Below are 27,178 nucleotides of genomic sequence, written 5' to 3' on the forward strand. Positions count from 1 at the left end.
ACCTTCGCCCTGCCTACACGGCCACCCCAATACAAGTGGAATTATCACGCATTCCATTTCATCGCGTTCATTAACATTGCCATCACCGCCTTGGTCGCAAGTGTCTCCATCTTACGTACGTCTCGCTCTATCCACCTTTGGTCTCAGCCGCACCATCCAATCACACAGCCAAGGGCAGCCTGAAAAACTCAGGCTGTAAACAAGGGTACCTATCGATAGCACGGCTGAAGGAACGAACCTAGCGCCGCAATCTGCGGTCACGGGAGAGGGCCATCGCCTCTTCCCACACCCTTCTACGCCTTGTCTAAAGTCTGTTCACACAATTCCAGGCTTCGCCCGGCATCGATAGCGACGAGGTGGTGTCCAAAAACACTGATTTGCCATCGAGTCCACTCATACACGACCACCACAGCATAGCCAGTCGAATCGATCGCCGGTATTTAGCTGAGAAAAGAGTCAAACATACGGCCAGCTTCCGGCGCTGACAGGCCAGCCCATCACAGCTACCCCGACCTCCAGCAAACTTACTAACGTTACGGAGTAACCACACTGGAACGGCACGCGAAAACAAACTTGCGCAAAGCAGGACGGAAGCTGAGACCCGTGCCAGCTCCCTTTTTTTTGGATGACCCAAAAATCGCTCCATCCTTCCGCCTACATTACACCTCAGACCGCACGCCGTCTCACTCGCGGCAGCGCCATCGCAATCCACTATACCAGATACTTGAGACCGGGCTCGCCTGCCCGCAGTTGACCGAACACCACTCTGAGAGGACTAGCGAGACGCCCTAAGCCGGCTATCCCTGCACTCACCGAAAAGCCACGCTAAAGCGGTCCCGGAATCCTGGGCCACCAACTGCACCTAAAGCGACAACCCTTTCGCACCAGTGAGCCCACTCATCCACTCCCAGAAAAGCTTTTCAGGCTTTCCAGAAACCACAAAGTCTCTTGCGTGCAGCCTTTGCTCGGCTCCCCTCTGGCTTTCTCTGGCTTCCGTTTGGCTTCAGCTATCCCTACGCCCTTGGTTATACCGAACTGCCAGCAGCCATTCATCGGCTCGCCACGCGCAGCATCCACCCCCTGCGACTCCTCCGAAGCCCTCCACACCTCTCGCCAGTCACACCGCGAATCACCGCCAATATAACGCCCTCCTTCACACCTTCTCTGGCCTCTGCCGTCATCCTGTCTCCTTCTTCAGCTCGTCACCTCTTACCCGGCCCCCTCCAACCACAGCTCGAGTCCTTGTTGCCTCCCTCGAGACTCCTTCCAGAAATCCTCGCCTTTCATCCCATTACCCGACACCTGATCACCTGCGCAGCCGGTCTCCACTACCGGATCGCCGTACTTTTTGCGCCGCCGCACACGTTGGCCGGATAATAATCTATCTGCCCCTTGCGTAAACCGCAACTGTTCTTCCTCTACACGCTTTCATCGACCTGTCGACTGGTTCGCTGGTCGTCACTATTTTTTCTCCCTCCCTCCTCGCCGCCGCCGCAGCCCGAATTGCCCCTCCTCTCCCGACCTTCGTTAGTTCCGGATACTCCCTGGCCCCCGTGCGACCACCTTAATCTGGACCTGCATATCTCACGTCAATGCAACTACCTCCGACCATGGCGCAAACAGGAGATTCAAGACCCCCATATCCACCGCCGGAAGGTCCAAGCCAAGGAAGCTACTACGGACAGCAGCACTCGCCGCAGCAGCGACCTCCCACAAGAGATGAAAGTGGCCCATACTCTGCGCCTCCATCTGGATCCGAGCCACCTCGTCAGGGCCAGTATCCCCCTGCTCCAGCTCCGCATGACCCAAGAGCGCCGGCGCCCTACCCTCCCCCTGGTCAGTGGCCTGGACAGCAACACAGTGCTTATCCTCCACCGCCGCCGCATCATTACCCTGTAAGTTAACACCGAATCATAAGTCGTGGTTGCAAAGTGCCACGTGCTGACGTTCCTAGGATCCCCAGGGGCCTTACAACTACCCACCTCCTCGACCAGATATGGGTCAGCCTCCTCAGCCGCTGCAACCCGATGCTTACCGTCTGCCTCCCCCGAACCCGCACTACCCTTATGGGCCCTACTATCAAGCTGCACCGCCGCCTGCTCAGGCTCCACGCCAGCGTACTGCCATTGCTTGCAAGTACTGCCGGAAACGCAAGGTACGTTCATCTGTGAAGGCCATGAGAAGCATGTGCTAACTTCCATTCCAGATCAGGTGCTCCGGCTACGAGAACTCTCCCGACGGGCGGTGCCAAAACTGCGTGCGCTTCAATCAGCAGTGTCTCTTCCATCCAGTGTCATCGCAGGCTGCTTTTGTGCCGGCTTCTGCGGTCTATGGTCCAAATGCTCGGTCCCCCATGACCCCCCAGGACGGGCGCCCTGGTGAGAACGGCCAATATCGGAATGGCGATCAGCCTCCTATGCTCTATGGCGCCCACGGCCAGCCGCTAGGACCTCCTCCTGGACCCCAGGCTCAGCAAGGATACAACTATGGACCTCCTGCCCAAGGCTACCCTCCGCAAGGTTATCAATATCCGCCGCCGCAGTATCCGCCGCAACAACAGGGTCATTCTCCAACCGGACAGAATGGACCTCATTATGAGCATCAAGGACAAGCTCACCATCAAGATGACCGAGTCAGTCTTAAGCGTCCCCCTCCCGATGATGATCCGCACAACGAGAATTCTCATACTTCTCAGTCTCCACACCCGAACGCACGGGCCCGTCATAGTACGTATGACTCGCGCGCAAATTCCCGGGATAGCTATAGCTACCCATCCGATCCCTCAAATTTGACCCCTACTTCCCCTGCGACTTCGATTATGAGCCACCAGTCATATCCCCCGCAACCGTACACGAATGGTCATGGACAGAAGGGTAACATTTCTCCTCCCGCAGGCTTGACTCCGAATTCAGCTCAGAGCTACCACTCGCCGCATACGGCCGATGGCGCAACTCCCCCTCCAAACCCGTCCAATTCTGCCGGGCCTGCTGCCAACGGTCGCAGCGGCATGAGCGTGCACGATATGCTCCATGGCGGCCATCCCGAGCAGCGCGCGAAGAACGACAACGATATGCTCAGCAAGCTCGATGGCAAGAAATGATGCGTGCCCCGACGAAGGAGCGCACCATGCTCGATTTGCCAGCGTATTTCCTGAACTTCCTCAAACTCGAATTTTTTGTTTCATAAGAACCACGACACATAAACAATAGGGGCAACCCAACTTTTCCTTTTCTTCAGACTTTTGTCCCACACAAAATCGCAGAGCAATCTGCGAGATGGGCATACATATCACTACGCTTTCTGTTACGCAATTGGGAAGGCTGTCTGATCATTTATACGCGCTTCATCGCTTTTTACGCGGGCAGCGATGCCACCTTAACTATAACAATATCACTATCAATACCAACGTCGGCAATCGGCAATCATAGATGAAAGGAAGGACGGCAATGCTACGACTATCCGATTTATGCGGATAATGGTGCTATGGCGGTACAACGGCTGCGAAGCTGAATACCCTGGGTCGGCTGTCTGAAATGTTATTTGTTTGCGCTCTTCGGTAACTGGAAACATGGGTTCAGAGCCTCGAGACGGATGGAACTTGTTGAGAGATAGGAGCTGACAAGTGGAGTACATGTGCAGCTCAGTAGCGTCGAGGGTGGCGGTTAAGAAGTCAATCAAAGTGTCTACAGCACAGACAGTCGACATGGCCGTCCATACCAAGGGCTAACAACACTTCCGCTTCTGGGGGCTCAACGCGAGTGTTTGCGTGTTTGCTTGCACGGCTTCCGTGGCTTGCAGCGCACATGTTTGGGTGGGAGTGGTGGATCAAATGTGGACGAGGATCGAGGGTACCATTCATTTCAATAGTAAATTTACCGTCGTCAAGAACAGAGACTACTGCTTTACAGACCGACTCCTCCTTATCCTCCGTATCTTACCTACCAGTCGACGACGGTACACAAGACGCCAGCGGATACATATACTCCAAAGTAGTTCCAAGTACTGACGACGTCTATGGTACGTAGAATGCAGCCTGAATATGGTTCCATCGGAAAAGAGGCTCTGTGCGCCATCGACTGATGTGTAGACCATCCGATCGCCACCATCTTGCAGCACGGCCCGTGGCCCTCGCGAAGATGTCTGATAAGGTTCCCGTGTTGGCATATCAGCCAGCCATGTCCGCTGAAGACTGGTGCGCACTCGCCGACGTTCCTGCAGTAACATTCGATGCCGACGACCACTCACCCACACGACGCAGCTCAAGACACTCGCGCGAAACCTTAACTTTATCGCTCCGTGCTCGCAACGTTCGGGCACCATTGCTGCACAGCTAGCTGCGAGCCCGGATGGCGATCCCCACTGGCGAGCACATGCCACCGGGGCCACTTAGACCGCTCGAGACGAGAGACCTTGTGAGCTTCTCCGCTAGAAAGCATTTTTGTCAACAATAAGCAGCATCCCTCACGCCCCCCAAGCTCGTCCTCCAGCCGCGATGTGCCTCATGAAGTCCAACAGTTCATTTGTCGTAGGGGAGGACTGGAGGGCTGCCCCCACCAGCATGCCCGAGAAATCCGAGTCCCATCCGCAAAACGCAAAGCACCCGCACCCGCATCCGCGGAAACATGGGTCTCATGCTCGATTACGACGAGGGTCAAGCACCCTTGACGCTTATGCTCACGCGCCTGCCCGTACCCGGGCCTCCAGCCGCTGTGCAGCGACGATCAAAAAGCATACCCTTTTGGTAGCAGTGCTGATCTTTGTTGGTGGGCATGGCCCAAATCTTTTGCGCACATCGTTTCCTCTTACCTTGGGATCCCAAAACCGTAACCCATCAAACATTCTTTCATGGGATAGTGAGGGAGGAGAATAATGGGCGGAATTTCTGACCACACACGGCACGAGCAGGAAGACCGCGCGGACCATTCAAGTATCCCAGTCGACCGATCCAAGGACATCTGGACAAGGGCCGGAGACGCTAAACGGCTCCAGAAAACCAGTCACATGTGTGTGCCCCTCTCCCTCCCAGGGGACACACCAGCATTCAAACAGAGTTTTGCCCCTCCTTTCCAGGCCAAGCGAGAGAAAAAAAAAGCTTGTGATGTGATGGAAAAAAACCTCGTGTTCATGCGAGACATACACTCCGTACCACCCCTCTTCCAAGACTAGATAGGTTGCCGAGGCGCGCGTGTGGAACTCGCGCGGCCAGCGCTCTCGCGCTTGCAGACCTCACTATTACTCGTAGGAGGCACTTCAGCTGACATCTACCCATGGCTGTTGGCAGTTTTTTGTATTTCTTGGCTTGAGGATTTGTGTAACGTGATCACGAGCTTTGTGTAACGTGTCAAGACGGCAACTGCAGTGGCGTTGTGAGTGGGTTGCCTGCCGAGGACAATGGGCGGGAAAATACGAGCCACGGTGGGTAGTGAGACTGCGGTAGGTGCGGCATGAGGACAACGGTATTTGCAATTGTAGCTGGTCGACACTGAGGGGTACACTGACAAGGGCCTGTCCGTGATCAAAGATACTGCTTGCTTTCGGAACGAAGGCTAAAGGACTGAACGGCTCCAGTTCGCCGCTATCAAATGAGCCAGAATGCTGTTCGTGCAGCTTCTATCGTGGTCTCAAAGCGGTCTGTTCTAACGTCCTAAGGCACGACCCCTGGGGGGTTCTCATCACTCTTGCTTCCATGAGCGTGATGTCCACTCGCGAACTCCCTAGCCTCCTCCGCTTCGAGCTGCTGCTCCAATTGCAACATGGAATTCCACACCTCCTGTAGGCGTTCGTCTTTCCCTCTGTGTTCGAGGGTCTCTTCCAGCCACAAGAGGACATCGATGGGTCTTGGGTCCATCTCCCCATCGTACTCGATCAGGATCCGAAGAAGCCGCTCCCTGGCTGTTTCCGTCTGCGCTCAGTCTGCCTTGTTGTAGAGATCACGACACACCAAGTACGCTTCACGCACTGTGTTTGCATGGAACGTTCCTCCAGCCTCAACGTCTCCTAGGCGAGCGTTGAGCTCGCTCGAAAATCTTTGCGTATCATCGTGGCATCCGGCTGCTCTTGCGTGGAAAACTCTTAGCTGCAAACATTGCAGCGACTGCATGCTCGTCTGGCCATAGAGCCCATCGCATTGGTCAAGCACATTCTGAACATTTGACTGAGACACTCTCCATCTGGGATCAAACGCATTTCTGATGCTCTCTTTATGGTACGGACCCAGTGTCTCTTCAGTACAGTCTCGGACGCCCTGCAAACAGATTTCGACCCTTTCCTCATCATAGTTGTGCCATATAACTTGGGGTAACGTCTTCAGGATATGTGTCGAAGGGTGAACAGGCCCGTGAATCAATACCAACATGTGTGAGAGATACTGCACGACCAACTTCAGCGACAGTTGCAGTTGTTCCTGCGCAGTTGACGGAACGTCATATCCGTCCAGCCACATTGAGTAGATCAGATCCCGGACTAGATCTATAGACTCTCCTTCAAGCTGCTGTGTGGCGATGCGGCACGCGTGAGAGAACAGCAATCTGGCTAGGGAGTGCCACTTGCGCTTCGAAGCGTTCTCCGCTGTGTCGAGCAGACCCCCAAAGTCCCCCGGATTTGAGGCTTGGTGCATCTTTACAGAGGCGCAATATCTATGCTGGCCATTGCTCACCCAAGTGCCTGCTTCAAAGGAGCCATGAACGTATGTCTGAATCGTTGCGCAGAGAAGTTCAAAGCCTGCAGTGGGCTCAGTGCGAGAGCGCGATCTATACAAGCAGAACGACGATAGCATCGCAGACTCCTTCCGGACTGGTCGAGAGCCATAAGCGGATCGCTTTGTTCGCTCCTGTGCCACTTGCGAGCCTCGTCTAGCAGCATCCAGTCGCAATATTTGCCTGTAGTCACCCCTCCGGCGGACAACAAGGGCATGACCACGTGCTTGCGGCTTCGCTGCTAGCCGTCTCTGATGTCGGTTGAGCTCACCGCGTGTGCCTAATTGCCGGCCACATGCGCAAGCTGTCTCCTCGCCATAGCCAGAGCGATTCTGACCACAGATGAAGCGACGACGGCCTTGGTGAGAGACTTCCAGGTGTTTGCGGAGGTCGTTCCTATTTTTGAAGGGCTTGTCGCAGTCCGGGCAGGGAAACCGCTGTTGGCTGTGTGCGGCAGTAAAGTGGTTTCTAAGAATGTTGCCACGCACAAAAGATTTATTGCTAGCCTGGGAAGTGGCAGGCAAAGCGTTTACGGGAAATAGTGCTGGTCGTGGTCATGGCTTCGGTTTGAGCCCATTCTGTGGGAGTGTCAACGTGCTCGAGCTGGGTTTCTGTAGATTGCATATCCGAGAACAGAGGCAGCAAGGACATCTCGGTTGTCGACTTCTATGGCACAAGGTATGAGTCAAAGATAGCGGAGGAAGCATGCAGTCTAGAGGCAGTGAAGTGCGCGAATGGGCGGATGCTGCCTTGTAGATATACCAGCAACTGCCAGCTCGCCACTACTGCAGATAGAAGTTGACAGCTGCACCGGTGCAATTGCAGAGCTGATTGACCGGGCCAGTCGAATACATCCGACTATCAGGCAGGAGCGAATCCTCATTCCGACACTGGTGTGACTAGACCATGAGGTCGTGCCGCCGGTCGTTGCCTGCTCGGGAAAGGTAACCAATCAGACCTTACAGGAAATGCACTGGTGCAGATGCATGAGGTTGCATATCTTGGCGGGCCGCTGGATGCCTGCTACGAAGCTCAGCCTTGTTGTTTACACAGTCCTAGTCTGCACGGCCGCTGATGTGGCTTTTGGTAGTGCGAAGCGAAAAGCCAACTGGGAAGGCACAGTCATTGAAGAGCAGCTCGTCGTTGTAGATGCCGAACTGGAGGTAGTTATCTTGCCGGTAGAGGGTCATGTGGCAGATTGAGAGTGTACCTGACGTGAATGCGACTGCTGGAGTCTTTGGAATTCTTTGTCTACCTGCGCTTCTGCGCTGTTCTTTTTTCCAATGAGGATTTTCCCTGCACGCGTTGAAGTTTCCGGATGTGCTCGAAAATCTAAGTCTTCTGGTGATTCAAAGATGTAGGTCAAAGACGAGATTCGGAATGAGCTGGGGGTTTTGCGCGGAAGGACTCCCCTCTATGCTCGAGAGGGAACCACTCTTGTTGCTGGCTAAAAGCGTGTGAGCGCCACCCGCTCGACAATGTATCTGGAATGCTTAGTGTTCAATGTCGTCCCCTGACCAGCACATTAGCGTCCGGTACTTTCGCATGAAGACCATGCGCAGATGGTGGGAAACACTTACAAGCCCGCCCTTGCACGGCGCCCAGTTCATCCATGCTGAGTACCTTGCCAGTCGTGAAATAGCCTGCGTGGATCTTCGCATCGATCTCCACGCGGCTGTCTTCTGGGATCATCTCTTCGGGAATTGGAATCCGCTCTTTGATCTCGATTCCTTGCTCAACGATTGCATCGTGCTTCATGTTGCTCATGCTGAGCATGCGGTCAATCTTGGTGATTCCCAACCAGTGTAGTATATCGGGCATAAGCGCCTGGAAACGCATGTCCTTTACGCCTGCGATGTTTTCTGTACGCTGGAAGTACTCCGAGGCCTTGTCTTGGCCACGCTTGCGGGCATTGTAAACCAGGTACTTAGTTACCTCGCCCAGGGCGCGACCTTCTTTGCGGAAGTATATCACCTGCAGAAGTGTGAGTACAACGGAGACTTCTGGACGCAATCGAATGGGGAAGCGGGCCAGACAAGGCCAAGAGCCGGAGAAGGAAGGGATTTGGGAGCTTACCACACCAGAGCCGCCGTTTTGCGCTTCTTTGACAGCTTCTTCGATACCGAAGATGAGGTATGGTCGGCAAGTGCAGATGTCGCTACCGAAAACATCACTGCCATTGCACTCATCGTGGACGCGGAGGGCGAGTTTAACGTTCGGGTCAGACATCTTGGCTGGGTCACCGAAACAGTACACCGTCAGACCACCAATCGGAGGAAGGAACACCTTGACGTCGTTCCTGGTGATCAGTTCAGGATATGAGCCACCAGTATCTGCTCGAGTGTTAGCCTTCCCAGAGAAATGACACAAGCAAGTCTTTTAACATACACTCAAACAAGGCCCGCCTTAGACTCGCTTCGTCAATACCAAACCGCTCCGCCACGCCCGGAAGATACCATACGGGCTCAACCGCGAACTTGGTCACGGCCAATTCACCTTGCTCGTTGAGGCATATTTTCCCATCGGGCTTCAAGCGCCCCGCTCTCACACTTTCCTCCAGCTCTGGAATCTTCATATGTGCCTTCGTTACGGCAATGGTCGGCCGCACATCCACGTTTTCTCGCGTCATGAGATCCTTGTACAACCACGGTGCCAAATGGCCAAAGGGGTCCATGGCCACGATTTTCTTGGCAGATCCCCAGGAAGGAAACGGCCCAATATTCGCAGCAGGCTCGGTGTTCGTGAAATCGGGCTTGTGCTCGAGGTCCAGGTTAGCAGACGCTACAGCCAGAGCATTGTAGATAGAATAAGAACCACCGTGAGCGCCAATAGCGTTGCGTCGACGGATAGTACCTTGTTGACGAGAAACAATGACGGGTCCACGCTTTGCAGGATCCGCTTCACCCCAGGATAAAGGAATGGGATCGATACCTGACTGGCCCGGATAAGTGGTGAGGATGATGCGAGACGTGGTGGATTGACGGCGAACGGTGGGCGAAGATGGTGCCTTGAGCGGAGAATCACTGGGAGGCGACGATGAAGACTTCCCGAGCTCCATTGGATCTAAGGAGGGGGAGTCGCGAATGCTGGAGCGATGATTGCCTCCACGTAACGAGGAAAGCGCTGACTGGGTCTCTACTCGAGAGGACAAGGACTCAACGTTCGCCGATAGAGCAGCATGGTCAAGTTGCATACGCTTTAGGGTCAGAAGGATTTCAGAGAGTACGGCCTCATTGCCGGAGCCGTTGGTCGCCATGGGTGTGGTGGCGGAGATAGAAGTAGCTAGGGCTGAGTTGAGCGATTGATACCGACAGCTACCCTCCCAGTCCAAACACTGCTGTGTCAATAGAATAGGCCTAGACAAAGGTTGTGGAGGCGACAGGAACGAGAGCAAGTTAGACAATGTGAGAGCAACAGGATGTACCAGGTTTCATCGAAGTCTAAGCACGACTCTTTATATTGGCGGTCGGGGGACTCCGACGACGTTGATAACGTATGCCAGTGTAACAATGGACAGCGGACAAGGGAGCGCTGTTGGAGGTTGGGGCGCCCCCACTTTCACGCGTCGACCACTGCCTGGGGGTCTCGGTGTTGCCTCACGGCTGAGGGAAACCCTTATCGATAACGGTGCGAATGCCTTTTGAGATGCGGCTTTGTTGATGGCACTCAGCCTCTCTTCCCATCTTCACAGCTCGTTACTAGTCGTTAACAGTCATTCCTAGTAACTGAAGAACATGGTATGACACAGTCGGGCACTCTGGTCGTTCAAGCTAACAACGGGTAGGGCAAACGAAAGAAGTCTTCGCGCAAGCCCGCCGGACCCAAGAAGGTGCGTTGTCGCACTGCGACTCTCGTGACATCGTTCATCGAACCGCAGCTCATTCTACATACAGCGCGAAACTCTTGCATCAACATTCACCTGCTTATTTTGCAACCACGAGAATGCAATAATAGTCAAGATCGACAAGAAAGGTGGCGTTGGAAATCTATACTGCAAGGTCTGCGGCCAGAAATTTCAGACCTCGACGAACTACCTCTCAGTACCTGCCGACGTGTACTCGGACTGGATCGATGCGTGTGAAGATGTGGCAAAGGAGGCTGCCAGTGCTGAGGCTGCTGAAGTCGTGAAGGATCGCGAATTCAGCGACTATGCCACTGCAGGCATTGCTCGGGCTGGTGGGGACGACGACGATGACGACTACTGATACAACAGAGCCGGCGCAAGGCGTATATGGGGCATCTATGGAATGATACCTAGGAGAAGTGGCGCTATCTTGCTCCTTTGAGCATTTTGTCAGGTGCGGCGACACCAAGCAGGTCCAAGTTGCGTGAACGCCCCAGGTTGATCGTACCCGGGCACCTTACTCTATCCGTGTGCTTGGTCACCAAGCTGGGTCACCGAAGAGCTCAGGTGAGCCCGGAACGCACGTGCAAAGGGATGTTGGCCATCGTGGCAGCAGCTATTAGATTGTGGAAGGACAATAAAAGCATTTTGAAGTCTGAGGAACCACTCCAAGAATACTGTGCCTCGCAACTGGGGTTCTCCTACCTGGGATCATTCCCGAGCGTTAAATTCTAGATAGCCGATCATCTGGGCCGATGCCTGCAGGTATGGTCGCAACGGCTATCGCGATTGAAGTGAGCGAGGACAGTCAGGGGTTGGGTGCGAGACGCCCGTCGCTCTTGCATCGGCATCCAGATGCGGCCAGTAGGTCAAATCGCCTTGAGTATCAATCTTTCCGATGTATTACCTAGCAATCTGCAGTATGCGATCAAGGCTCATCCGGTTCACACCGCACAAGAGATTGACGAAGTCAACAACCGCCCCCACCACCCCGTTCCTTCTACAAGGATTGAGCACTGAATGGTCAACTGTGGTCATTTAGCTTCTCCGCCGATCAGCAGTCGAGCTTGTGCATGGTGCGACGTGAGCTATCGTGGCTACACTGTACAGAGGACATGTAATCACATACGCGTCCCTATCCCCGCGATTCAGCCCATCGGCGTGAAATGACGAGTTCGGCGTGTTCAAGCTAGCAGAAGGAACGCGCCCCTGAACTACCGAGGGGTCCCCTGCAACTGCGTATCAATCGTATCAGGAACATGCTCAAACCTTCGCTGTTGCCGAGGCATGCAGCCTGTGCTGTGCAGACTGCCAATACTCCTTATAATGGTGCTGCCTACATTGGCTCCTCGCTTTGCGCGTTTTGCGATTGTTAACGCCAGATGACAGACGGCTGCGCTGTCCTCAATCAACGCACCCAATGTTAGCTGCCTCACGATCACACGCAATCCGTTCACGCTTCCACGCACTCTAGATCCTGGTCAACCGAGCTGCTTCGTCGCTAAGCTGGCGCCTTGAGGACGTGCTTTGGCTGTTGTCGGGTACTTCTTCTGCTCGCTGCTCAACATGACACACCAGCACTCCAGTGTGTCTGCTGCAGGACTTTTGAAGAAAGTCATCGCGCTGCCTTTCAGCGTAGCAGGCTATTTGGCGTTCGAGCCGGTTACGACCGGATTGCTCCTATACGGCTTGACCAAGGCCCCAAGCCAGATTCGCGATCAGCTGCTCAGGCCGTTACAGGGATCTGGTCTGCCACTGGATCGTCTTGTTACACCACTCAAGTATCTCTTTGCTATTGGCATTGCTCGCAGAATACACCATGTGCTGGACCGCCTTGCGCTCAACTACTGGCATATAAAACGTCATGGCGAGCCCTGGAGATTCGGCGACGAGAAGCTGAGCGAGCTGATCCTCATCACGGGGGGATGCTCAGGCTTTGGTGCTCTCATGACCAAGGGCTTTGCTGGCAAGGCGCGCGTGGTTGTCGTTGACGTATCTGAGCTGCCAGAAGATCTGGCCAAGCGTGAGTGCATATAGGCCGAAGGTATTCGCCCGACTGACCAGATTCAAGTTCCAGGAGTGTATTATTACAAATGTAACATTACCGATGCCTCTGAAGTTGCATCTGTAGCTGCAACCATTCGTCAGAATCACGGCAATCCCAGTGTACTCATCAACAATGCTGGTCTTGGTAAGTAGCTGCATCTCACTTTGGAATGAATGATTGACGGCGAAGGGATCGGTGCTACTGTCTTGGAATCTTCTGTACAACGAGTGGAGAAGATCTTCGCAACCAATCTAGTCTCCCACTTCGTTTTGATCAAAGAGTTCCTCCCCGCCATGCTCGAGGCAAGAAAAGGGCATATCGTTACTATGGGCTCTATAGCTAGCTTCCTTTCTATGCCTGGCATTGTTCATTACTGCTGCACCAAGACAGCTGTCAACTACCTCAATGACGGTAAGGCTAATTGTGCGTCATCGTCACAAGTCCGCTAAACAAAACTGTTATAGGTCTTCGATCTGAGCTGTTGACGCGGTACAGGAACGGGCACACAATCTGCATGACCAGTGTTCACCCAACCTTCCACGACACGCCTATGATCAAGAGTTTCCGCAGCGGATCAAACAGGAGTGGCTTCGCCATCTATCCTGCAGAGGGTACGACGAACAGAGTAGTTGAGCATGTCCTTCAAGGAAAGAGCGGTAAATTATACATCCCCGAATCATACTATTGGGTATCTTTTCTCAAGATGCTGCCGACGTGGTTCACGGACGTGCTTACCGGCCATCTAAAGCAGAGTTTGACTGGGGAGAGGAGGGATAGTTGACCCGTTGACCGCGAGGCTGTTCGGTTTGGGTATGCTTCGTTGGAGCCACGCGCGACCTAGCAACTTCCTATGTAGGCTTAGGGCTAATAGAGACAGAAGGAGGACTCAGCAGCACAGAATGGCGGTCTGGAGTGCTACTCCTATTGTTTTTGTACCCACAACGGCCGCGAGTGGGCCGTCCCTCCTCCTGACGCTGCCACGTTGTAGTCCACTCAGTCCCTGCATTGACTGCTTGGCGCCGGCCGCCTCACGCCGGTTCCGTCCCCAAGTATTCTGAACTTGTGCACATCCTTGCTATATCCTGACGCTTTTCGAGCAGCAATATGACAACCGAGCATCGTTCCCCGGGACGATTGCAAGGCCGCGTGGCTATCATCACCGGTAGCTCAAGTGGCCTGGGAGCTGCTATCAGTCAGGCGTTCGCTCAGGAGGGCGCAGTGGTAAGTACTTCTGATCTCCGCTCAACCTAGCGCCTAGCGCTTCTGAGTGGCTCCATGGCGTGCTCTTCACCATTCAGCCCGACCACAAAGTCTTCAGGCGTTGCGATCGCTACATGGAAGCCATAGTAGAACGCCGGCTGACAACCGCAGGTTTTCTGCGTGGATCTATACCCCTCGCCACGCAATGCAATCAACGCTACCACTGGCAAGGCGGATGATTTCAATATTCGTGTACATGGCCAGGGCACACACGAAAAGATCCGTCAGGCTGGTGGAGAGTGCTTTTACCAAAAAACTGATGTCACCAAGGCTCGGGACATGGACATGGCTGTTCGGGCGTGCGTTCATCGGTACAAGCGAGTTGACATCATAGTCAACAATGCTGGTGTCTCGGTCGAGAGCACGCACGTCCGACCCTTGCGCGCCCACGAGACAAGCGAGGAGGATTTCGACAAGACTATGGCAATTAACAGCAAGGGGATGTTTCTGGGCTGCAAATATGCTCTGAAGCAGATGCTGGAACAAGAACAGATCTATCGATCACGAGGCTGGATCATCAACACGGCTAGCGTGCAAGGGCTCGTGCCGTACTATGGCACACCAAGCTACTGTGCCAGTAAGGGAGCTGCGGTCATGCTGACGAAGCAAATTGCGTTGGACGACGCGAAGGACCTGATCCATGCCAATGCTCTATGTCCGGGATTTCTGGAGACGAGTATGACCCAGAATCTACAGAGTGACTTGGAGAGTAAGAAGGAGATTGAGGCAAAACATCCGCTCGGCGGGAAGCTGGGCAGCATCGAAGATGTAGCAAGAGCTGCAGTATTCCTGGCGAGTGATGACGCAGGGTGGATCACAGGTGTTCCGTTGCCCATTGATGGTGGCTATCTGCTGAGGTAGCACAACTGGGCGGCTTAGCTGCGTGGAACTCTGTCCACGGTCCTTTGCGGTGCCAGGACTTATGATGTTCGGAACACTTCGTGCAGCTATTACCATATGTACGGGACGGCGCTGACCTAGGTCCAAAATGCTTCACTTCGCGGATCGCCCTGTTGTCCTGGTGGTACGGACGGCTGCAAGATGTGGTAGGAGGCCACGAGGCCAGGCAAAAGCCGAAATCTGAGGCAGATTATCAAAATTTGTGTATGCCTGGTAGGCATAATGTCTGCGGAATGTGACAGTAGCCCCTCCCAGGTGGACCTCGACCAGGCGCTGACAGAGGCAGTGAATGAGCGGGGATAACTTTCTCCGGGACCCGGGGCGACATGATTTTGACCCGCCAAAAAGTGAGCGAAGTCAGTTAGCCGTGCCCGGAAAAGCTGGTCAAATATTACTCACTGACCACGACATCCCTGGCCTCTCCTCAAGAGACCGCACCAATATTGACACCATGCCTGTGTCCGCCCTCACCGAGAACATCAAGATCCCGCAGAACGGCGAGCCTGCGGCCCTCACACGCTCTGTGTCACGCAGTCAGACGGGCACATCCCAAGTCTCAACCTCGCCGACCGAACACTTTCGTCGCCCTTCCATGAGCAGCTATGGTCACGAAGGGCCCTCTCCGATCATGCGCCGCATGACCACCCATCAGACCGGCGTTCCCAAACAACTCAAGCCTTTCAGGGAACAAGACATCAAGATCCTACTCCTCGAGAATGTGAATATTACCGGCATTGAGATCCTCAAAGGGCAGGGCTACCAAGTCGAGACGCTGAAGAGCAGCCTGCCAGAGGACCAGTTGATTGAGAAGATCAAGTAAGCTGGCACCACGCTAAGCATAACGACTATCCTACTAACCAATCAACCTCAGAGACGTTCACGTCCTAGGTATCCGCTCCAAGACAAAGCTCACGTCCCGTGTACTTGCCTCGGCGCGCAATCTTATTGTCATCGGCTGCTTCTGTATCGGCACCAACCAAGTTGACCTCAAGTACGCTGCCAGCCACGGCATCTGCGTCTTCAATTCACCCTTCTCCAACTCACGCAGTGTCGCCGAACTTATAATCGGTGAGATAATTGCACTCGCGCGCCAATTCACCGACCGCAGCAACGAGCTGCACCAAGGCACGTGGAACAAGGTGTCTGCCCGCTGTTGGGAAATCCGTGGCAAGACGCTCGGCATCGTCGGGTATGGGCATATTGGCAGTCAGCTGTCGGTGCTGGCCGAGAGCATGGGCATGGATGTCATTTACTACGACGTTGTCAATCTCATGGCCATGGGAACATCGCGGCAGGTTCCAACACTCACTGCACTTCTCGAGCGCGCGGACTTTGTGACACTGCATGTGCCCGAGCTTCCGGAGACGACCGGCATGATCGGCGCAGAGCAGTTGGCCCAGATGAAGCAGGGCGCATACCTGCTGAACGCGAGCAGAGGGCACGTGGTCGACATCCCGGCACTGATTCAGGCCATGCGCGAAGGGCACATCGCCGGCGCAGCGCTTGATGTTTATCCCTCGGAGCCTGCCGGCAATGGCGACTACTTCACAAACGACCTGAACCCATGGGCAAATGACCTGCGCGCGCTCAAGAACTTGATTCTCACGCCTCACATCGGCGGCAGCACGGAGGAGGCTCAGTCCGCCATTGGTATTGAGGTCGCCGAGGCGCTGGTCCGTTACGTCAACGAGGGCGTCACGGTGGGTGCGGTCAACATGCCCGAGGTGAGCTTGCGCAGCTTGACCATGGACGAGCCCAACCATGCGCGTGTCATTTTTGTGCATCAAAACGTTCCGGGTGTGCTGCGGCGCGTCAACGAAGTTTTGGGCGACCACAACGTCGACAAGCAGATGACGGACAGCCGCGGCGACGTGGCGTATTTGATGGCCGATATCAGCAATGTGCGTGAGGGTGAGGTGGCGCAATTGTATAACGATCTGGAAGGATTGAAGGAGAGAATCTTGACCCGTATTCTGTACTAGAACAGCAGCGCTACCCGGCACAGCTCAGCCCGTTTTGGATGTGCAGGGATGAAGAGCTTAGAAACGCGACAGTATTTGCATGGCGCGGTGTTGGGACGGTGGCAAGGATCAGGTCTGAGACATATAAAGTCGCCCTCAACGAGCGCGGGGAGGAAGGAAAACGTGTACACGAATCTAGATACCAGAGGTAGTCCAAGGTCTTCTTCAACAGGACTTTGAGCTACATACGCATTAAGACAAGTTCTCATTCATCCCACAGTCCTCTAACCTCGGGACAATAAAAAAAGTCATAAGCTGGACTCCGTGGCGCGAAAACAAATCCAGCCCACCTATTGAGGTCTAGCAGACACTGACATCAGTAATTTCGACGCGAGTAGGAAACATTACACCGTACTATCATTACCCGCGCTTTAGACAACGTTGTTCTTGGGTGCGGGTGGAGCTGGCCCTTCGGCCGTGACATATGCCTTGCTGAGGCCGCCATCGACAACAAAGTCGGCCGCGTTGACAAAGCTGCTCTCATCGCTAGCCAAGAAGAGTACGGCCTGGGCCTGCTCGACCGCCTCACCAAAGCGACCGGATGGGAAATGCACCTCGCGGCGGTGACGCTTCGGCAGGTCGTCGCCCAACCAGTCCTGAAGGAGGGGTGTGTTGAGTGGGCCAGGGCAGAGAGAATTGAAGCGGATGTTCTCGCGTGCGTGCACCATGGCAAGCTCGCGCGTCATGGCCAGAACGGCTCCTTTGGAGGCCGTGTACGCCAGCTGCGGTGTGGCGGCGCCCATGAGGGCGACGAAGCTCGCGGTGTTGATGACGCTGCCTTTTGTTTTGCCATGCTTGCGCATCGAGAGCACGGCGTGCTTGCAGCCGTACCAGACACCCTTGACGTTGATGTTGTGGGTGAGGTCCCAGATCTTGTCGGTGGTGTCAACGGCGTCTGCGTCGAGGGCGTGCATGATCCCGGCGTTATTGAACACGATGTCGACACCGCCCCATTCGTCAGCGGCTGCGATGGCGGCTTCAACAGAGGCCTCCTTGGAGACATCGCATTCGACGATCTTGACTTGACCTGGGTGAGAAGGCACAATGGATGAAAGCTTGGCGAGCGCAGCGTCAAGAGCTGGCCGCGAGATGTCGGACATGATCACAGATGCACCTTCACGAAGGAAGAGGACAGTGGTCTCTAGACCGATGCCGCCGGCAGCTCCGGTAATGACTGTCAACGTTAGTGTTTGATGGGGTTAACATGGGTACAACGAGGCGTTTAGCAGGGGATGTGCTGGACTCGGGCTTACACGCAGTCTTTGCCGCGAGACGGCCAGGGCGGGTGACCTCGAAGCCAGTAGCGGAGACATTGGAAGTGCCGTTGGAAGCCATTATTGCTGCTCTGTATGATTCGAGGCCGTGGTCAATGGCGAACGCGCGGCTGCGGGTCGAAGCGATATTGGTGGGCGGGGGCGGCGGGGACGTCTAGCGGAGATGAATATGCAACGGACAGAGCGACCTGGAATGCCGCAATAAAAAGGCGATGGAAGAACCCTAGTCTATGGCTTGCCCAAACACCCAAACTTGATCTATGCGGTCAGGGCGGTCAGTAACAAAAGAGTGGTGGTACAGTCATAGAAACATCGTAGGGCGGAGATGATCATCCGGTTATCTTTGCTGCATCGTAACACCGTTTCCGCCCGAGAGTGGCCCGGTGCATATTTTCACGTGGCCGAGAGGCGATGGCAGCGGAGACCGGCACTGATTTCCATGCTTCTGCTTATCGTCTTGTTTGCAGAACGTCCGAGTCGCGTCTTCATACCGTACTACTGAATCTTTGGTACAAGACTGTACTCGTTTTGAAAGCGAGGAAATGACGTCGTTCAGGCTCGTCTCGTTGAGCACACGACCACCTTTCGTATTTACGGTGTCATCGCGGCATGTTTCCAGGCCCGTTGGAAATGTTACCGTGCTTCCTCGAGTGCAATGCGAAAGTCCATTGGCGAAAAGGTGAAGTGCATACAAGAAGAACAGATGAACCCGGATCGGCAGGTACAACCAGCTTAACAGCATGCACAGCGTAGTTGCACTGCATTAGTGGCGCGCAGCTTAGCTATGGGGCCGATAAGCTGCATTTAGCTGACGTAGCTGGGAACCCCCCTCTCCTCCCGTACTTCCACCCGCTCGTCCAGCTTGAGCAACACGCTGTCTGCGCCGCAGCCGATTCCATCCTGATTCAACATCATTTTCGCATGTGAAATACCGTCACCATGGGCTCGAAAGGGAATAAGGATGAGGTACTATCCCTCGACAACCTCGAGGCCGCTTTGTCGAAAGACACGCGAGTAAAGCTGGCAGGTGTCGACGTGGATGGCAAGCGCACTTACAACATGTTGCTGTCCGACTTGGACTGACTGTACCAGGTATGCTCCGCGGAAAGCTCGTCTCTAAGAAGAAGTTCCTCTCCGTAGCGAAAGACGGTTTTGGTTTCTGCAGTGTCATTTTCGGCTGGGATATGCACGATATGACCTACTTCCGGGAGCTGAAGATCAGCAATAAAGACAACGGATACAAGGATCTTATCGCTAAGATCGATCTCAAGAGCTACAGGAGGATACCATGGGAAGACAATGTACCGTTTTTTCTCGTCAACTTCTACGATCCAGACACCGACGAACCCATCTGTGCCTGTCCACGAAGCTTGCTCCGAAGCACACTAGCCAAGGTTCAGAAGGGAGGATATGGATCAATGGCGGGCGCAGAATACGAGTTTTTCACCTTCAGAGCGCCAAAGGACGCATCAATACAGACGTCACATACCTCGTCAGCCACAACGGCACCTTTCCTTCAGAGCAACCCAGCCCATTCTCTCCCACACCTCACCCAGGGAATGTTTGGCTACTCGCTGACCGATCCTATTCACAACCAAGATTGGTTTTACAGCATCTTCGAAACTTGCGAGAAGTTTAGGTGCAACGTTGAGGGCTGGCACACCGAATCAGGCCCTGGCGTATTCGAAGCAGCCCTCGAGTTCGGCGATATTGCCGAAATGGCGGACAGGGCTAGTATGTTCAAATACGTCGTCAAAGCGATGGGCAGCAAACACGGTATTACGCCCTGCTTCATGGCCAAGCCAAGAGAAGGACTGCCCGGCAACAGCGGTCACATGCACTGCTCGATCGTTGACAAGTCTGGCAAAAACATGTTTGCAAGGGCTGAAAAGGATCCTAATCCGCCTTTCAAGGATCTGGAGTACGTCTCAGATCTCGGCCGGCATTTTCTAGCTGGTCTGCTTGATGGTCTTGCAGACGTCATGCCAATCATTGCTCCTACTATCAACTCTTACAAAAGACTGGTTGAGAACTTCTGGGCTCCAGTTACAGTCTCCTGGGGCCTTGAACACCGTGCTGCATCTATTCGATTGATTGGTCCGCCGATCGCGTCAGCCAAATCAACCAGATTCGAGATTCGGGTGTGTGGTGCAGATGCCAACCCTCACCTTGTCCTTGCTACTATTCTAGGCCTTGGATGGCGTGGGATTGAGAAGAAGCTCGAGATCAAGCTGCCTCCTTTGTCCAAAGGTGCGGATGTCGGCAGTGAAGAAGACAAAGGCGAGAGATTGCCCAAGAGTCTCAAAGAGAGCACGGCCCGCTTTATGGCAAAGGGCAGCGTGGCTCGCGAAGTCTTCGGCGATGACTTTGTCGAACACTTTGGAGGGACCCGCGAACACGAATTGAGACTATGGGATGAGGCTGTCACCGACTGGGAAATCAAGCGCTATATCGAGACAGTCTGAGCAAGGAAAGTACATGATACCCCCTCGGATGTTTTCAATTGATGTGTTTGACGACAATGCATTGTCTTCATGACGTTCAAACCTCTGTGTTTGTATTCTAATTCGAGCCCTTGAAAGCTGTTTCTCACCTTCATTGTCCCTGCTTCTTATAGCAACATGCACTTGTCGGTCAAAGCACTCCAATACCGCAGAGGTGTAAGCGTCCTGGAAAAGACATACTGCATCGAGTACGGCCATAGCGAGCAGAATCACAAGGCATTTCCTTTCAGTCATTCTAAGAATTTGAGCCGCAGCTGAAGACAGCGTCCCAATCTTTTACACAAATGCAGACATGGCATCGCAGCAACCTGTGACGCCTCCTCGCAGAAGTTCCCGCATTGCTAACAGGCCACCTAGGCGCGTTCCATGGCTATGGTCTCCAGGCAGTGCGTCCTCCAGCAGAGTCGAAGAGGTGGACCCTTTCGACCAGGAGGACCAAATCACTAAACTCCTTAGGAATATGTACCAGGAGATTGATGAGACGGCTACCACACCCCCGGATGGAGACTTCCTGAGTCGCATATACACACTGATTCGTCGCATACGATCACGCCGATTTTGGTCGGAGGCCGAAGAGGGCTACCGGATTGATCTCGACAGAAGCAAGGCGTTTGCTGCCAGTGAGAGGGCATCGATCGAGAATGCCCTCGCACATTTCACTGAGGATATTCAAGACTCGCCTGATATCCAGGACGAATTTCTCGCGCACATGGTCGAGACGTATGGATACCCCTTGCTTTCCATTTGTCTACACTCGAGCAGCTTCCTCCGGCTCACGGAGACGGGAAACCTTGACCTGGAGACAAAGTTGAATAAGAATGAGTGGACACGAATCAGGATGCGCTTAGAGTTGATTGCAGCCAGCCTCGAACTGTTCGCAAAGCTTCGGAGGCTCGATTTCATGGCGCCCATTCGACACTACGAAGCAGACTACAAGCTTCTGCTGTCGAACGTGTTCAGAAAACACAACAGTGTTGATCGCTGTCGAAATTTTGGTATTAGCCCCGATGAAATGAACGAGGTTCACATTGTTGAGCCTTGGGATATTGCAGGCAAGCATTGGGCGCTTCCAGAGAAAAGAGCAGAGCCAGCAGAGATTTGTTGCATCAAGTACACAGTAACGCAACACCTGAACGAAGATTATCCCGAGCTGGCCGTGGGCGAAGAGCTGACAGAGCCCCAGGAAGACATTCAGGACTCGATTTTCCTTGGTGCGTACAGGTGGGTCAACCTTACCCAGTGGCCGTCAGACGATCCTAGAGAATCGGGCTACGAGGATCCTTGTCTTTGCTGCGGCTACCAGCGAGGTCCTGTGCCGAAGAGAAGAGACGGAGCCCGCTACCCCCAGGGATGCGAGTGTACCTTTGAGGATCTGCAACGAAAGCAGAAGAGCTTAGTTGGACAACCGCTCTTTGAAATTATGACATCTAGCTTTCTGGGCAGATGCGTACGAGCCCTTCAAAATCTTCGCACTGGTGACTATTTAGGCATCTACCACGGGGAAATGTACCCGTTCTTCAAGAAGACTGAACATGAAAGGCGGGGGCAAGAACATCTCGAGGACGAGCGCACCGAGCCACGATATAGTGGCAATGTGAATTCGTCATACATCCTTCGTCAAGACCTCGACAGGCGACATGTGAAGAACCGCTCGAAGAGAAAGACCACTAAGAAGCGGCCCAGGAATACGGGCTCAGACGATGAAGATACTGCACGAGAGATGGAAGAGCTCGACCCAAGAGAATGGCGTGTGTATGCTATCGATGCGGCTCTCAAAGGTAATTTCACCCGCTTCTTGGCCCATAGTTGTGATGCGAATACCAGGTTCGAGGAAATTTGTTTGGCTCAGAAGAAAGTCAATGTTCTCGAAGTGATCCGCCCCATCCAATTCGGGGATTCCATCACTGTTGATTATGGTAAGTTCCAGACTGGCACCAGAGATATGGACAATAGCTGACGAGTCATCTCAGGCGATGAATACTTTGAGCATGAGGACTATGGCTGCAGGTGTGGCATGAGCAACTGCATACATTGGACTACTGACAATATCGATTCCGAGTTCAGAACTTTAGCCCAAGCCATCAAGGACGGAGATGCTCCTGACTGGGCAGATTCGGCGAATTTTCCCATCGAAGCAAGCGAAGAGGGCAACGCTGCGTCCAGAGAACAGATCTCAAGGCGGAAGAGGCAGGTTAGGCAACAGGCCCGCGCGGACCAAAGATCAGCGGGGAAGGCGAGACCAAAGGCGGCTCAGCAAGCTAAACAGAGGCCGTTGTATGCCCGGAAGACGAGCAGTAGCGTGATGAGAGCTGCCAGTGGAGAAGAGCCTGAGGACGAGGAGGGAAGAACGGGTACAAAGAATAGCGGCAAGCGACAAAGGAGACAGTGAACACTTGCGTCCATCTTATGGCAGTTCGATTGAATGGACATCCAATAGCGTTCAACGCATGGGGGAGTTGTGATCCGAATTGTATAGACCCTGTTCTTGTGGAGTATTATTAAGTACATTTCACTGCCTGTGCCAAGCACTAAATAATTTTCGGGGAAACCCCCCAATTCCGTCACTGCCCTTCCCAAGTTTACGGAGTCGCGATGAGGCTGCGCATACTCCTCACGGGTTGCTTGAAACTACACGACACTGTGCTCTCCTGAGGCATGAGCGTATCCTGCTCGTGCAGAGGCATTTCTTATTCCAGATGGCGTCTTAATGTTTTGAGTCAGTTGTATGCGCCGCGGCACGATGTACGACCAGAGCTCCTTTTCCTCCATCCTCAATCTCGAGGTGTCAGTACAAAGCGATCATATGGTGGGAAAGGAATTGGCCAAGGACCGCAAGCCGGCTCCTCGCTTTCTGAGAGCCTGAAAGAGCCGGGAAACTCGGAGCCAGAGCTGTCTAGCAGTAACAGGGAGCACCTTTCTGTCTCATCGACCGCTCGTAAAGATGCAAGCAAGTCGAGGAACAGGAAGCCTAAGAGTTCATGGGTTCGCCGGCCACGTCATGGGGAATTCGACCTTTTCGGGTCCCAGACTCAAGTTGATCTCCGCTCAGCTATCAAAGCTCTCACAGCCCTCGCTCGCCAGGGCGATCGGGATGCCACTGGGAAACCGCCGAAACCTCAGCGCGATCCAGACCTTCCTCACTCGCCAGTTTTACACCTTGTGAACAACAGGACAAGACTGGTGAAGGAAAGATCCCAAAAACTGCGTGTGAGACGAAGTCAATCTCCTCTCAACTACGACCCTTGGGCGAGCATACTGGCAGACCCGGTTAGAATATGCGCAGGAAGTGGATTGAGGATGCCGTTGGCCTTGATGAACGGATGGGGCCTGGTCGAACATCCAGAGAACAAAGGAGAAGTCTACACTCTACCGACAGAGCTGGCAGACGTGGAGAAACTTGAGACTATGGGTGTACGGCTATTAGACCAGAAGCGAGAGGACAGGGAAGCATATCAGTACCCACCTCCAGCAGCGGGCGACATAGGTATCGACAATCCGCCTCACTTGAACCAGAGCGAAGCCGCCAACGCTACGGCTAGCAACGATTCTGCTCAGTCATTGCCAGAACAGAGGCCCCTTCCTCCATACGATGGTCGCACAAAATCCTTTCCGCCGCCCCCACAAACAGCAACACCTTCAAAGCCTATTGCATTCCGTTTGCTGCCTTCGCTCACTCTGCTTCGCCAGATGACTCTGTCTCTTACTGCATTCAATCCTCGAACCAATACTCTCAAGACCACTCGCTCCGCCGTCTCACGCCTCATTCCAGTTGACCTGAAAAAGCGGCTCGCAGAGATCATGCATTACGATCGACAAAGGCGCCAGGTCGAGAGACAGACTGGCGTGACTATCATGAAGCCCACACCGAAGGAGGCGATGTTAGATCTGCCGAACTTGCAATGGCAAGAAGGCGTGACGGGTAGAGCACTAAAGCTTTTACGACGGAGAGTATCGGTGGCGCTCAAAAGAGTCTTGGAACTAGAAGCTGGAGCGGTGCAGCTTAGGAGAGTGCAGGTCTGGGGTGACGGCTTTGTGGCTGGGCAAATATTCGAGAGGAACGTTACAGGAGCCGGGGTTGGGCCTACGGCTGCGGCAGCGAACAGCCAGAGGGTGTCGAATGAGACCAAAGACGAAAATGACGCGCGAAGTATCCACGGTGACATCCCATCGTCGAATGATGCTGAAGCTGGATCAACGAGCATTGCACCAAGCCGAGGAGTCCTCCAAACAAGGGTCTACCTGCACTTCGGACCATACCCGTCGGCTACGGTCAGTGCATACGCCAACTCATGCAACGCAACCGACGGTCTTCCACCCCACGCCCATGCCACAACCAAGGCGTATCTCCCCATCCTGCTGCCATCCCCGAACAACAAGCAACAGTTTCCAATCTTTCCCCTCCAGCCCCTCCTAGGGCACGACACGTACGCAGACCTCCGCGCCGCCGTGCTTCAGCGTGTGAAGAACAACGAATTCGCCATATACGGCAATGTAGCTTGTGAGACTGACGGAGCTGGCTTCACGCTGTGCATCAAAGCCTCTGCCTGGCACGCCAGCAGTGTCATTCGCGAGATATGGGCGTTGTGGCGTTTTGTCGGCGGGAAAGAGGCGCTGGAGCTGTGGGAGATGGGCATTGATATGGGGAGTGAGGCCGTGGTCTGTGATCCGAGGCTCTTGGAGCGGAGCGCGATGGTAGAAGCTGCCGCGGAGTAACATAGATATGAGGACTGTACGATACGTGCTGTATCATTAAAAGCCACTTAAGCCTTTGAAGTCGAGTGCAGTGTAAAACATGAACCTTTGCCCACTGTTCGATACGCTCATCCTATTATCAACGGTAAAGGTGCGGTGGTAGAGACAGTCCGTTTACAGCCTCTCTGAACGCCCTGCTATCGTCCCTAAACGCGATGCGCCCTTTTTCCTTTGATAAAAATGCTGGACCAGACGTAATCAATAGAGTAGTTGTGACCGGAGCACAACGTGTCAAAAATCGTGATGAAGCCCACGAACCATGTCATCGACCAACGAAGCAACAGGTCAGTAGTCTCAAAGACTGCTTCTCAGCCACGCCCTGATCCTTTGAGCTACATCTGCACGACCCACGTCACGTAGAAGCAGCTCCATGTTGACCTCTTTCGTTCCCCAGGCCGTTGTCATACGGTTGTCCGGGCACTAACCCACACGGTACGCGTCGTAGATGACCTCGTTACCGCGTCTGCAGCCACTTCCCACCCAACTGCACGTATTCAGGAACATGTATCGCTCGTCACCTGTCTCCAGCTCTATGTTCATGCGGAATTTGTACTGAGTGGGAGGCGTGGTGTCTGCCACGGTGGGGTCTTGCAGCTTTTCGAGGACCTCTTTCGGGCCCGTACGCCAGCCGATCGAGCGCACGGTGATGTAGGCAGGAGGCTCATCCTGAGTCTGGAGGAGGTAGGAAGCGTCTACTCGCGTGGCCAGGTCCTTGAGGACAAGTTGGTTATCTTGGCCACCAGGCTGCGGAAACATTAGTTTTGATTAGTGTAAGGAGAGGTTGAGAGCTCACAATGACTATGCCCTTGCCCCAGCGACCGGCCCATTGACCACCGATGAAACTGATCCAATTACGATTGCCGTACATGCCAGCGCCGAGATTAATCTTGGGGTTGAGCTTGACTGACATGCGGAAGTCAAGCTCGAGGGTGGGAGCCGGGATGGCGAGACTGCGTGCAACGTCGTTCTCGTCAAAGCGATGCAGTAGGTTGTTAGCAGGAATGCTCTCCTTCATGACGTTCAGGTATGTCTGGCATTCGAGCAAATGCTGGCGCTGACGAGAGGTGTTCTTTGCCCGAATTTGATTGCAGTAGATGCATTGCACCGACAGGCACTTGTCTTCTTCTTTGGCACGGAACTCGACGAACGCAGCGTGGACGTCGTCGAGGGGAGGGGCAGGCAGGCCGGAACCTGGTGTATTGGTCTTGGGTGTTGGCTTAGGCTTCGGGGTCTGTCGCTGCAGAGAGGCAGTATTGCTAACGCCAGGAAGGCCACCAGGCAGGGACGGCCGGCTGGCCATGGCTTGCATGGGCGTGCCTTGAGGTGTCATGTTGTTAGCCATGCCATTCGGGCCTGCGAGACCTTGAGGTGCGTAGCCACTCGGAGTACCGTTGATGGCATCGCTGGAGGATTCGGGACGTGGGGCGCTGGGCTGGTTTTGTAGACCAGGACACTCGAGCAAATGCTGCTTCTGGCGAGAGGTATTCTTTGCGCGGATCTGCTGGCAGTAGATGCACTGAACCGAAAGGCACTTGTCGTCCTCTGTGGGTAAAGCGAGTTAGCTGCTGTTCTGTTCGATTTGCGTCACAGTATTGTATGTAAGTGAAAGGTATGGAAATGAGCGGTATTACCTTTGGCGCGAAATTCCACGAACGCGGCGTGGACGTCTTGATCGACGGAACGGCCCATTTTGAGCGGGATCTGAAATGATTGATGAGTCTGTGCGTCCGTATGCAGTCTCTCTGATGAATTTCCGCTCCAAGTTGATCGTGGTGATATGTTGCGTCTTGAGGCAGCCTCCCTCTTCCTGTGAGCGACAGCTGTACAGCGCCAAGCATTTCCTTGAAACCGGCCCCGCGCTAGCTCACCTCGGTACCTTCA

General features: G+C 54.1%; 11 protein-coding genes across 11 annotated transcripts; 8 read left to right on the forward strand and 3 right to left on the reverse strand.

Moving 5' to 3' along the window:
- Nucleotides 1-1,610: 1,610 nt before the first annotated feature.
- Nucleotides 1,611-3,100, forward strand: HMPREF1541_04403 (uncharacterized protein; the record flags this gene model as incomplete). The annotated part of the gene is made up of 3 exons (XM_008718749.1): nt 1,611-1,895; nt 1,955-2,155; nt 2,207-3,100. 3 exons carry the CDS (start codon nt 1,611-1,613, stop codon nt 3,098-3,100), a joined length of 1,380 nt encoding a protein of 459 aa, XP_008716971.1.
- A 5,095-nt stretch (nt 3,101-8,195) lies between these two features.
- Nucleotides 8,196-9,951, reverse strand: HMPREF1541_04404 (uncharacterized protein; the record flags this gene model as incomplete). Its single annotated transcript, XM_008718750.1, has 3 exons — nt 8,196-8,669; nt 8,772-9,028; nt 9,084-9,951. 3 exons carry the CDS (start codon nt 9,949-9,951, stop codon nt 8,196-8,198), a joined length of 1,599 nt encoding a protein of 532 aa, XP_008716972.1.
- Nucleotides 9,952-10,429: 478 nt separating this feature from the next.
- HMPREF1541_04405 (uncharacterized protein) lies at nt 10,430-10,900 on the forward strand (the record flags this gene model as incomplete). The annotated part of the gene is made up of 3 exons (XM_008718751.1): nt 10,430-10,432; nt 10,480-10,524; nt 10,589-10,900. 3 exons carry the CDS (start codon nt 10,430-10,432, stop codon nt 10,898-10,900), a joined length of 360 nt encoding a protein of 119 aa, XP_008716973.1.
- Nucleotides 10,901-12,105: 1,205 nt separating this feature from the next.
- On the forward strand, nt 12,106-13,367 carry HMPREF1541_04406 (uncharacterized protein; the record flags this gene model as incomplete). Its single annotated transcript, XM_008718752.1, has 4 exons — nt 12,106-12,562; nt 12,611-12,730; nt 12,776-12,997; nt 13,051-13,367. 4 exons carry the CDS (start codon nt 12,106-12,108, stop codon nt 13,365-13,367), a joined length of 1,116 nt encoding a protein of 371 aa, XP_008716974.1.
- Nucleotides 13,368-13,690: 323 nt separating this feature from the next.
- HMPREF1541_04407 (uncharacterized protein) lies at nt 13,691-14,707 on the forward strand (the record flags this gene model as incomplete). The annotated part of the gene is made up of 2 exons (XM_008718753.1): nt 13,691-13,807; nt 13,958-14,707. 2 exons carry the CDS (start codon nt 13,691-13,693, stop codon nt 14,705-14,707), a joined length of 867 nt encoding a protein of 288 aa, XP_008716975.1.
- Nucleotides 14,708-15,197: 490 nt separating this feature from the next.
- HMPREF1541_04408 (phosphoglycerate dehydrogenase) lies at nt 15,198-16,728 on the forward strand (the record flags this gene model as incomplete). Its single annotated transcript, XM_008718754.1, has 2 exons — nt 15,198-15,562; nt 15,618-16,728. 2 exons carry the CDS (start codon nt 15,198-15,200, stop codon nt 16,726-16,728), a joined length of 1,476 nt encoding a protein of 491 aa, XP_008716976.1.
- A 410-nt stretch (nt 16,729-17,138) lies between these two features.
- On the reverse strand, nt 17,139-18,102 carry HMPREF1541_04409 (uncharacterized protein; the record flags this gene model as incomplete). The annotated part of the gene is made up of 2 exons (XM_008718755.1): nt 17,139-17,941; nt 18,021-18,102. The coding sequence occupies 2 exons, from the start codon at nt 18,100-18,102 to the stop codon at nt 17,139-17,141; spliced, it is 885 nt and encodes a 294-aa protein (XP_008716977.1).
- An 878-nt stretch (nt 18,103-18,980) lies between these two features.
- HMPREF1541_04410 (uncharacterized protein) lies at nt 18,981-20,506 on the forward strand (the record flags this gene model as incomplete). Its single annotated transcript, XM_008718756.1, has 2 exons — nt 18,981-19,068; nt 19,134-20,506. The coding sequence occupies 2 exons, from the start codon at nt 18,981-18,983 to the stop codon at nt 20,504-20,506; spliced, it is 1,461 nt and encodes a 486-aa protein (XP_008716978.1).
- A 331-nt stretch (nt 20,507-20,837) lies between these two features.
- HMPREF1541_04411 (uncharacterized protein) lies at nt 20,838-22,502 on the forward strand (the record flags this gene model as incomplete). Its single annotated transcript, XM_008718757.1, has 1 exon — nt 20,838-22,502. The coding sequence occupies one exon, from the start codon at nt 20,838-20,840 to the stop codon at nt 22,500-22,502; it is 1,665 nt and encodes a 554-aa protein (XP_008716979.1).
- Nucleotides 22,503-23,200: 698 nt separating this feature from the next.
- On the forward strand, nt 23,201-25,258 carry HMPREF1541_04412 (uncharacterized protein; the record flags this gene model as incomplete). Its single annotated transcript, XM_008718758.1, has 1 exon — nt 23,201-25,258. The coding sequence occupies one exon, from the start codon at nt 23,201-23,203 to the stop codon at nt 25,256-25,258; it is 2,058 nt and encodes a 685-aa protein (XP_008716980.1).
- Nucleotides 25,259-25,717: 459 nt separating this feature from the next.
- HMPREF1541_04413 (uncharacterized protein) lies at nt 25,718-26,986 on the reverse strand (the record flags this gene model as incomplete). Its single annotated transcript, XM_008718759.1, has 3 exons — nt 25,718-26,041; nt 26,091-26,839; nt 26,929-26,986. 3 exons carry the CDS (start codon nt 26,984-26,986, stop codon nt 25,718-25,720), a joined length of 1,131 nt encoding a protein of 376 aa, XP_008716981.1.
- Nucleotides 26,987-27,178: the final 192 nt, after the last annotated feature.

This window comes from Cyphellophora europaea, assembly GCF_000365145.1.
Source record: "Cyphellophora europaea CBS 101466 unplaced genomic scaffold supercont1.4, whole genome shotgun sequence".
In the NCBI taxonomy this organism is placed as follows: domain Eukaryota; kingdom Fungi; phylum Ascomycota; class Eurotiomycetes; order Chaetothyriales; family Cyphellophoraceae; genus Cyphellophora; species Cyphellophora europaea.